Source organism: Polypterus senegalus, chromosome 7, assembly GCF_016835505.1.
Source record: "Polypterus senegalus isolate Bchr_013 chromosome 7, ASM1683550v1, whole genome shotgun sequence".
NCBI classification, from domain to species: domain Eukaryota; kingdom Metazoa; phylum Chordata; class Cladistia; order Polypteriformes; family Polypteridae; genus Polypterus; species Polypterus senegalus.
Genome location: NC_053160.1, coordinates 117854512 through 117866694, shown reverse-complemented (window position 1 = coordinate 117866694; position 12183 = coordinate 117854512). Strand labels below are relative to the sequence as shown.

General features: G+C 37.9%; 1 protein-coding gene across 2 annotated transcripts in view; it reads right to left on the bottom strand.

Moving 5' to 3' along the window:
• LOC120532801 (cell wall integrity and stress response component 2-like) overlaps nt 1-12183 on the bottom strand; it is a 97780-nt gene that overhangs the window by 25741 nt on the left and 59856 nt on the right. Inside the window, exons 8-9 of one of the 2 annotated variants that reach the window (XM_039759184.1) lie at nt 6028-6072; nt 611-658 (exon numbers count right to left, since the gene is read on the bottom strand). In XM_039759184.1, coding sequence (XP_039615118.1) covers nt 611-658; nt 6028-6072 — 93 coding nt within the window. The remainder of the gene's footprint in view (nt 1-610; nt 659-6027; nt 6073-12183) is intronic. The other variant, XM_039759185.1, reaches the window with a different exon arrangement.

Here is a 12183-nt window from a genome sequence, read left to right as displayed (position 1 = left end):
CATCTAGACACATTCTGAAAGCATCCAGTGCCTCACCCTACAGTTCCCAAACAATAGAAGTACTGGTGTATAATTAAATTGGAATCTTGATACATCTTGGGCATTGTTGCTTTACATTTGATATCATTACTGCTAAAGTAAAATAATTTTCAGAAGCCTGCACATGATGCTCATCTCCGATGTAACCTATTTTGGGACAAGGCAGGAATCAGCAGTGTGCAGGAAAATTACCTGATTTTAGACCATCAAAATAGATTACAGTAGGCATATGGATACCCTAATTAAGTCAAATTTTAAAAATTGTATTACTTCAGTATTGAACTTTCCAATGTGCCAGTTTGAACTATTAGAAATCATAGTCACTAAAGAGTGAAGGTTATTGCAGAGAACTCAATTTGATACACAAGTATATAGTACTCTGCTATATTTACTTAATGGATCTCTGTAATTGATGGCTTCAGTATCAAATTACCTCAGCATAAAAAGGTAACATTTAGAGTTCATGACAGAATATCACAATATACTATATTATGGCATAAAATAATATTATAGTATGTAAATTGAGCCTGCCCTTTGAATGCTTTACAGTGAAAAGAAAATAATAACATACCAGTTGTTGAATTAGTTGTAAATGTTGCTGGAGTTGTTTTTGTTGTTTCTTGGGAATAAAAATGCTTTTAATTAACATAGTGCAAAGTCAACATGAATTGAATGCATAACAGTTATATTAAACTTGTAGTTTTTATTTATACATAAAATATAAATTTAAAATATATATTTAATATATATATATATATAACTTTATAGTTTTTCATTTGATAAAACTACACAAAACAGAATAACAAAGAGAAGCTACCACTGCATGAGCACATTATATTGCCAGTGTAGACACTTTTTAGTTAGGTCTTTTCTTTCTGTGACTACTGCTGTTCTGATTTTCTTTTTCGAACGTATGTGTATTTTAACATGGAAAAAAAGTATACAGTACCAACGCCACATTCCACATAATGTCACAGAATTTTTTTATTCTTGCTGCCAGCTCTGTATAATGTCACAATTTAAATGATGTTAAGAAGTTTACCCAACAATGGGTATAATTTCCTCTTTTAATATAGAATGGTTACTGCCTGTGTCACTGATTTTATTTTTAATAGATGATGTGCAGCTAACACCGATCAATTTGCACACAGGCTACCTCACAAACAACCATCTGCAGCTTTGTTCCAAACAGTAACATTTCATGATGGGATCATTGTATGTCTGTAGGATCTCACAAACCAAGGATTTTGTTCAAATACTGTTAATGTTTTTGATGGGAAAATAGCAGAGATATAAAAGAGTTTGTGAAGGCTTGTGACATCTGAAGTAGAGCTAAGACCAGGAAAGATTCTCCTATAGGCTTATTACAACCTATTCCTCTTCCTGGTCAATCTTGGGAGGAAGTTGCTATTAACTTTATCATGAATCTGTGAGCTTTGCAGGGATTCAGTGATTTCAGTGGTAGTAGATTGCTTATCTCAGTGTATCAATGTCATTCCACTGATAAAGTTACCCATATTTAAGGGACTGGAGGATATTTTTATTAAAGAAATATTCCATATACATGGGATTCTGAATTCAATTATTTTAAACTGTGGACCTCATCTTGTTAAATATTGGTTATCACCCAGAATCTAATGGCCAGGATAACTGGAACAAGATTCTGCATGCAAAGTGCTATATATTTGTTCAATCAAGATGTTACCTTTTAAATGTCTGTATAGATTTAAACTATATTTGCTCAATCTACATACTGTGTCATTGTTCATTCAGAGTTTAGCAGGGTACATCACTAGGTTGAAGGATAGTTGGAGTGGGTTTAACCTGATGTCAGCAAGAACAACTGCAAAGCACTTTGCAGATGGTAAAATAACCTGCCTCACAGTTTAGGGTGGGAAGAAGGAGTGGGTTACAAAGTGAGACCTCAGTCTGAAGGTTAATAAGTGTATCTGGCCAGTTACCTTTCAGTTGACTTTGCCAATTAATTTTAAAACCCATCCAAGTCAAAAAATAATACATTGTAGTCAATGTTTAGAAGAAGTGGCTAATACCACCTCCTGTGGAGAGTGAGCAAGAAAATGAAATTCAGAAGATTTTTAGATTCACATTGGTGTGGTGCTACAGTTTATTATTTGGTGCATATACTCCTGGCGATGGTTCTTGGGTGCCTTTTTTGGATATTCATGATCCTAGTTTAGTGTAACAGTTTCACTTGCATCACACTGGGAAACCTGATGGGCACATCCATGATTTCAACATTTTGAATTATGTTATTTTTTACTTACTGTTTCTGAAATAATCTATGCTTTGTTACAATATAAATTATTTTTTCTTTCATTCTTGATACTTCTGCAATACTTTTTGTTTTTTTGTTTTTTGGTCACCATCATTTTTTGATTGTGGCAAAAATACCTTAATGCCGTCACGTGTTTGCGCATCACTGTTGTGACCTTTTATTTGGTTCCTTTAACCTCTGTTTCAGCCATATAAATATTTTGCTTTGATTTTTTTTTTCTTGCTGATTTTGACCTTATCCAGTTTATCAGAGTACTCTTTGTTTTGCCCTTTAGTAGCTTCATTTTATGGTCCTTCTACTATTTTTCATTGTTCTTTTGGACATGACTATTAAATTCACAACTTATACAGAAAATGAGGGTATAGTGACATAATTAAAATAACACTAATAAATAGCAAAAAGTTCACAATAATTTACAAAATAATAAAAGAAGTAGACTCTGCATTAATCAGAACAAAAATCACAATAAGTGGTACTCAGAAAGAATTGTATAACCCTAGGCTAATAGGTTAACACTGACTTAGTTTGCTGGACCGCTGCCATACACAAGTGGAGTTATCCCTGGAAGTCTACTCCAATACTGCGGTTTCAATTGGGCTGAAGCTTTGGCAGTTCATAGTCGTCATTTAGTCTATGCAACACTCTCACCACCTATAAGTGTCAGATGTAGCATATACAGACCACCATTCCATGCATGCATTATATGGTAAATTTGGACAAATTGCTGATGGACTCTCCTAACTTTGAAGTGGATAGAACCTTTACAGAGTACCTGGGTATATTAGACAGGCAGGTCTTAAACATAATTCCAAGAAGTGTAAGTTATTGAACAGGTAAGTGGAATTTTTGGGGTATGGAACTGATCTGAGTTACAGACTCTGACATGATGGCTGCCTTCAGAGGCTTGTTGTACCTTAAAAACCTAACTAACCTACTTGCAGAACTTGCTAGCCATTTTCATTTCTTCATTGACAAATGCCACCAGTTTGCATGAAATATAGAATGTGAGGTAGACTTTAACAACCTGAAGACTGCATTGAATGAAGGTCTAGTTTTCACCTTCCTGGACATGGGGAAGCCAATCATTTTGCATGCAGATGCAAGCAGTACAGGAGTGAGAACCATACTCTCCAAGGAAGAACTGAAGCGTGAGTGGGTGGTTGTACACTATATAAAGGCACTCAGCCAAGCGAAGCAAAATTAATGCATGACTAGGCGAGAGCTCCTAGTATTGATGTAAGCCATCTGCCACTTCAGTTCCTATTGATGCAGCTCCTATTTCTGTTTATGCACACACCATGCCTCACTGACTTGGGTCTTCAGCCTTTGTGAGATGGGGCAAATATCTTGTTGGCTTGAGCTTCTGCAGGAGCTATACACAGAGAGTGAGCACTAGGAAGAAGGAAAACACTGTAATTCTGATGTGCTGTCATAGAGGGAGTGCACATTGGGTGAGAGTAGGAGAAAGTTAAGATTACTCTAGTTCTTCGTTGGAAGGCTGATTGGATGCTTTACTAAGGTTAGAAGAGTCCCTGCAGAGATTAATAGTCAATGGTAGCTGGTTGCTCCAAGTGCACTCCTTGTTATTGCCTCAGTAAATTTGCAGTTTAGACACAAGTTTAAAACACAGACTCACTAGCAGAGGGGTAGTGAGGCCAGAGAAATAGAGTAAAATAATGGGAGGGAGAATATTTGTGGTATGAGTTTCAGGTGAGAATGCAGTCCAATTATCCCACCTACTAGATTAGTCAAGCTAACATACTGTACTGTGCAAAAGTCCTAGACACCCAAAATAATATATACATTTTGTTTGAGGCGTTATTTTTTGTGTATTAGTGTTTCAGTAGAAAATAGCAACCTTCACATTCTCACATCATGCCAAGAGTGAACATGGCGACAAGACACACGGTGGTCACCATGCTTCAGCAAGGTCTCTCTCAAACAGAAATTTCATGATGGTCAGGAATTTCAGTATTTGCTATCCAAAATGTTCTGGAGAAGCATAAGGAAATGGTTGAAGACCAAAACCTCAGTGGTCAGCCACAACAACTGAGTGCACCAGGCAAGGGACATATCATATGTCCATTGAAAAAGTCTACTACTGCTATGAGCTCTGAACTCATATAATCCTGCAGAATCCAAGTACAGTCTACAATCAATCTACAGTCCGCAAAAGTCTGAACAGTAGAGATGTTCATGGAAAATTTGCTTTAAAAAGCCACTCCTCTAAAGTGGAAACAAAGTCAAGAGACTCACTTCAGCACAGAAACTCAATAACAGTGCTCAAGAACACATTAGCAGCAAGAGTTCTGAAGTGACAAGTCAAAATTTGAAACTTTTGACTCAGACAGGAGGTAGTTTGTTTGTGCAGTGCTATATGAATGAGTATCTGCACTCAGCAATGAGACATGGTGGAGGTTCCTTTCAGGTCTGGGGATACATTTCTGCAAATGGAGTTGGTATTTAGAATTAATGAGTTCCTTCTGTGAAGTACAAGCAGCTCCTCATAAATAAGTCCCAACTTTATTCTGTAGCAGGACAATTACACAAACACAAAACCAAGGTCATGAAAAAACTGTCTTCAGGAAAAAGAAGAACAAGGAGTTCTGCAACAGATGGTATGGCCTCCACAGGCCCTTAATTTTAATGTCAAGATGTCTGGGATAATCTGGAGAGATAGAAGGAAGCAGAACAGCCAATATATGCAGAAGAACTGTGATAAATTATCCAAGATGTTCTCATAACACCCCATGACAGTGTACTTAAGAAAACTGATATTTAAAGGCAAATAGTGGTTACACCAAATAATGATTTGATCTAGGTTTTTTTCTGTTTGCTGATCTTTAGAGAATTTATTGATATGTATACTTTTTATTTTTATTGTTTTTAAAAGCAGCTTTACTTTACATAATTCTTTATATAGGCTTAAGACTTTGCACAGAACTGTATAGATGCTCATTTAATTTCAATTTTTGTAATATATTTTTATAATAATTGTAAAATCTTTTTTTAACTATTTTTTAACTGCTTATTTGATAACAGATAAATATGTTTGTTTCTTTAAAATGCTTATTAAGATCTTGAATGATTATAAATAAATAACTTCATTTTGCAAAGTATTATAGTAGTATATATTTTCATGGTGCATACCTGAAAGAAATAATATAGATCAGAATACCTGGAAGGGAATTCTGCAGAATTATTTTAAATAGAACTGGACTATGGCCCAAAGATTGTCTTGCCTGGAGTAGCCTGTACTTTTTAAGCAATACACATTTAAAAAGTCCCTGATCTTATTTACAGGACAAAAGTAATGTAAAGTAAAGTGAAAAAATGTTTTGGCTATTATAATGCAAAATTTGGCTATTTTAAACCTATTTTATTTTGATACTGAAATCATAAATGTGTGCTCTTGTAAATAACTGGTTTAAAGCTGTAAACTGGAAAACAAATTGTTTAGGAAAATTGCAGTTTATGGTATTATAAAATATGTCACATGCTGTATCTCTGAAAGAACAGGATTTGAAAACTAGTACACTCTAGATATTTGGCTGCATTGGCATCTTGTACTATTTTTTAAATCTCCAAATTAACATAATTAAAACATATTTCTTGGTAGATCACAATTGATTAAAATATGAATTTTAAAGTACAAATAAATCATATTAGGAAAAAGTAAAATAAAAACCTACCAGAGGAAGAATTAATTGTTTGAAAGGACTTTGTGCCTGCTGCTGCTTTAGGATGTAATAAATAAAAAAAAAAACAGTTATTCAATTGTCAAAATAAACATAATACAAAACAACATCATTACATTGAATTAAGGTATCTGCTGAGCAATAGTACTTCCTTAAACTGACCTGACCAAAGGGATTTAGAGGAGCATAATCAAGGAAAACCTGTAAACAAGTTGGTATTTCAGGTTTTGCTGTCATACCCTCCTAGTGATACGTATTAGAATTTCCCAATAAACTATCATTCAGATCAATGCCTTCTAATATGGCATATGAGTTTACCGTCATAAAGATTTAATGGATAAAGTAGAGTTTTATATTTGAGTAGAACACTTTTCTGAATTAAGAAAAGACACCTCATTTTTTCAGAAAACAATGAAACAGACTCTAGACTGAATATTTGCCTAGAATATTGTACCTCTCTCACTCTTTCCTTAACAGTTGGCTTGAATTTAATATATACAGTGTATTTCTAATTAGTATATTCTCAATGCTGTTTATACTGCATGACATATGACAGGACATTGTGCATTGACATGACAAATATATCACACCTCAAAAGTGATGTATATGATGTACAGAATATACTTTAGTTATTTGTCAGTTTATATTGGCTATGTATTATCACTTCTCAGGGAACTGGCCAAAAGGTCAGGAATATTTCAGCCAAGCTTCACTCCATCAAGACCACTGTGCTGGAAGCCATTAACCGACGAGCAAGGTGCTATATCCAGTTTTTGTATGGTGTGGGTGCACATACATAAAACGTAACATTCTTTTGCCAACATAACAAGGCAATTGCTGCAGTATCCTATTCTCCTAATGAAATCAGAGCAACACTTATACTGTATATCAATAAGGGCAACTACCAAAAATAAAGCTACTTTTGTTAACAATAAGCAGTGACATTTGATTGATGCACATATATTTATGTTGCCAAGATGTATCTGGCAAACATTGTGGCTTGGTGGCCCGGGTCAAACTGAGATTCATTTGTTTTGAGGCAAAATAGCAGACATGACAGTACTGTGCATGGTATATGGCTTGTCAGTAAGGTAACTGCCCGAATCCTCTGTTTGTTATATGGAATGTACTATTCATTGTACAGTAACAGCAATCATGTCATTACATATGCTTTTGTTCTCTCCATTGCAGAACAGTGCTTATAGTTGCAGACTGATACTCTTAAAAGTAAGCGGTGGGGTCTCAATGCATCAGGAGCGAGTCTACTCTACCAGACAATGAAGTTCTGCTGCATTTTAATTGCATATCTATGAGGCTGATTAGAATGCTCCATATGCATATTTCAGAGAGGCAATCAAGGTACATATTTACATGATGATGGTGATTTATAAAGGGTAAATTACATACAAAATTAGTATATACCATGTTTCATAAATCTGATTTTTTTACTTTCTCGTATACAAAGTATAGGGAAAGTATTGTAATAGTCCAAAAATTCGATGTTGAGATTTTGATGAATCTCAATGTTTTAGACCTCCCTGAGTCCGAAAATACCCTTTTTGGAATTGTGTGTGTGTGTGTGTATATAAACACGATAACCTGAGAAACACTTTCACTTAAATCAACCAAATTTTGCATATAATTATTAGGTATACAATGTAGATTTCTATCAACTTTTGGGCTATTTCCGCTACCTGGAAGTGGTACTTATTATTATTACATTATTAGTACATTACACTAGTACATTATTGACTCAAGCGCTGCAGTGAATGGTAGCTTTTTCAGCAGCTCTGTGTACGATTTTATCTTTCTACCTTTTTCTCTATTTCACTGATCACTCCTACCACTTTCTTTTATGTGGACTCTTTCCCTGGACACTTTTTACTACTTTTTACTACTTGGACATGGATTTTTACATGCAGAGACTCATCTCTTTAAGTAGTCAACTTCAAGCGCTAAGAACAAAGGCCCGCGCCAGTGTGGTTCCCTATTTACCTGACGAGGTAAGAAGGCGGTATCGTGGCAGCAGAGCCGGCACTAAGCTAAGCGCTAAATGGCTAGCGAGAAAGTGGCAATACAAGCCTTCAGTGCCTTCTGTGATCCTGGGAAATGTGAACTCAATACCAAATAAGATCAATGAACTGGCTGCGCTGCTGAAAAATGTCAGGACTTACAGAGAATGCAGTTTGCTGTGTTTTTGTGAAACGTGGCTAACAACTAACATCCCAGATGCCAACGTGGAGCTACCCGGGTTTAGCACAGTTAGAGCGGACAGAGACGCAAATACCTGCGGGAAGCGAAAAGGAGGAGGACTCGCTCTCTATGTGAATACAAGGTGGTGCAACCCTGGACATGTAAACATCAAAATTTCCACTTGCTGCATGGACATCGAACTGTTAGCCGTAAGTCTGCGTCCCTATTACTTGCCCAGAGAGTCTGTGGATTGTAACACCCGGGGAAATAGGACTATTGACCTACTGTATGCATACATTAAAGACGCATACAGCGCCACCCCACTGCCTGAGCTTGGGAAAGCAGATCATAACCTGGTTCTGCTTCAGCCTCACTACAAACCAAGAGTGAGGGAGCTACCTACATCCACACGCTCATTCAGAAAGTGGTCCCCTGAGGCAGAGCAGGCTCTGAGAGACTGCTTTGGAACTACAGACTGGGATATCCTGCAGGCGTCACATAGTGAGAACATTGAGGAGGTTGTTGATTGCACTACTGACTACATCAACTTCTGTATGGACATTGTAGTTCCAGTAAGAACTGTACACTGCTATGCTAACAACAAGCCATGGATTACAAGTGACATCAAGGGACTTTTGAACCAGAAGAAAAAGGCTTTTAAAGGCGTTGATCAGCATGATCTCAAGCGCGTGCAGAAGTAACTAGTCCAGGTCAGGGTGGTGAAGAAGCATTAGAGGAGAAAGCTGGAGCAGAAGTTGCAGAATAACAGCATGAAGGAAGTGTGGGATGGGATGAAGATCATCACTGGCTGCAGCTCGAATCGGGGTGCCACCATCGAGAGAGACGTGGAGAGAGCAAACCAGATGAACAACTTCTTTAACAGGTTTGACCACCCTAACCCATTCTCACCTCGGAGTACTGCACCCTCCACCCATCCTTCTGCTGATGCCAGCATAGGAGAGAGTTTCCCCCCACCCACAATTACAGCAGCCCAGATAAGCAGAGAGCTGAGGAGACTTTGTGCCAGCAAAGCAGTGGGTCCAGATGGAGTATCGCCATGACTGCTGAAGGCCAGTGCGTTGGAGCTGGGGAGTCCTCTACAGCGCATCTTCAACCTGAGCCTGGGACAGCGGAGAGTCCCGAGGCTTTGGAAAACATCTTGCATCACCCCAGTCTCAAAGGTATCACGTCCTAGTGAGCTGAATGACTTCCGGCCCGTCACTATGACGTCACATGTGATGAAGACCATGTAGCAGCTGCTGCTTCACCACCTGAGGCCACAGGTCCGCCAAACCCTCGACCCTCTGCAGTTCGCTTACCAGGAGAAGGTGGGAGCGGAGGATGCCATCATCTATATACTACACCGATCCCTCTCCCACTTGGATAGAGGCAGTGGTGCTGTAAGAATTATGTTTCTGGACTTCTCTAGCGCCTTCAACACCATCCAAACTCTGCTCCTTAGGTACAAGCTGACAGAGATGGGAGTAGTTTCATACTTGATGGCATGGATCGTGGACTATCTTACAAACAGACCTCAGTATGTGCATCTCGGGAACTGCAGGTCTGACATTGTGGTCAGCAACACAGGAGCGCCGCAGGGGACGGTACTTTTTCCAGTCCTGTTCAGCCTATATATATCGGACTTCCAATATAACTCGGAGTCCTGCCACATGCAAAAGTTTGCTGACAACACTGCTATAGTGGGCTGCATCAGGAGTGGGCAGGAGGAGGAGTATCGGAACCTAAATCAAGGACTTTGTTAAATGGTGTGACTCAAACCACCTACAACTGAACACCAGCAAAACCAAGGAGCTGGTGGTGGATTTTAGGAGGCCCAGGCCCTTCACGATGACCATGATCATCAGAGGTGACTGTGTGCAGAGGGTGCAGACCTATAAATACCTGGGAGTGCAGCTGGATGATAAATTGGACTGGACTGTCAATACTGATGCTCTGTGCAAGAGAGGATAGAGCTGACTATAGTTCCTTAGAAGGCTGGCGTCCTTCAACATCTGCAATAAGATGCTGCAGATGCTCTATCAGACGGTTGTTGTGAGCGTTCTACACGTTGATGTACTGGGGAGGCAGCATAAAGAAGAGGGATGTCTCACTCTGGTGAGGAAGGCAGGCTCTAATGTAGGCATGGAGCTGGACAGTTTGACATCCGTGGCAGAGCAACGGGCGCTGTGCAGGCTCCTGTCAATCATGAAGAATGCACTGCATCCACTAAACAGTATCATCTCCAGATGATGTCTGCTCCATTGACAGACTGAGGAGATCATTCCTCTCCCACACTATGTGACTGTTCAATTTCACCCGGGGTGGTAAACGTTAACATTATACATAGTTATTGTCTGTTATACCTGCATTTTTATCACTCTTTAATTTAATATATATATATATATATATATATATATATATATATATATATATATATATATATATATATATATATATATATATATATATATATATATATATATTTATCAGTATGCTGCTGCTGGAGTATGTGAATTTCCCCTTGGGAATAATAAAGTTTGTTCTATCTATCTATCTATCTATCTATCTATCTATCTATCTATCTATCTATCTATCTATCTATCTATCTATCTATCTATCTATCTATCTATCTATCTATCTATCTATCTTACTTTTTATTCATGCAGCTGTAGAGTCCGATTTATTCAACTTTGTTTTTGTAATAATTGTTAAATATATTATTAATTTGATTTGACTTATTATTGATGGTTTTTTTAATGTACATAATATAAAAATATAATCACCGTCTTGTGGTTTACTACTCAAAATATTCATCCCCAAATCTGAGTATACGAGAAACTCTAGGAGAGACCACTCCCGATTTTTGCCATATACATTTTTTATTTTGCCATGTGCATATTTTCAGACTCGAATCCACATAAAGTTTCATAGTTACAAGGTTACTTTGAGATATTATAAAATATTTTATAAATCTCAAATATATTTGAAAGATTTAAAATATTTAAAAATATCTTAAACTAACTTTGTGTATATTTTAGGATATCCTAAATTCAATTCAAGAGAGATCAAAATAATATCCTGTAAAATGTTCAGTTTTCAAGAGGTCTTCTAGTCATCTATACTAATAAAAGGCAAAGCCCTCACTCACTCACTCACTCACTCACTCACTCACTCACTCACTCACTCACTCATCACTAATTCTCCAACTTCCCGTGTGGGTGGAAGGCTGAAATTTGGCAGGTTCATTCCTTACAGCTTCCTTACAAAAGTTGGGCAGGTTTCATTTTGAAATTCTACGTGTAATGGTCATAACTGGAAGCTGTTTTTCTCCATTTACTGTAATGGAGATGAGCTTGAACGCCGTGGGGGCGGAGTTTCGTGTGACATCATCACGCCTCCCACGTAATCACGCAGTACATAGAAAACCAGGAAGACCTCCAAAAAGCGCTGAAGAAAACATGCATTATATAACTGAGAAGGCAGCGAAACAATAAGAAGTGAGCGAGTGACATATACAACCATATTCATGAGTTCTGCTACTTCGGAAACAAAGCACGATGTAAACCTACACTTTAAATTAAGTTCATAGACAGGCTGCCGCTGGCGTTTGTAATTTAGTGCCTGCCCATATAAGGCCGTCCGTCAGCGGCAATCCAATAGCAAACTCCCACTAAATATTCACGGGTTAAGGACTGTGCTTATGCAGAGGAAGATGAGATGGTCAGCATGGTGTTTGGCACAAACACAGCGAAACTGCGAGAGAAAGTTTTAAGTGCCAGGACTAAGGTAACATTAAATACAGCCATGGACATAGCACGAGATGGCACCAGCACAACTGGGGAACTTCGATGCATATACACCGAGCGGCTCACGTGAACTGACGAGTGCACAGATAAAAGCAACAGTTCCAAAGAGCTGAACAAAACCGAATTACACAATTGAAAAGGCAGCAAAAAT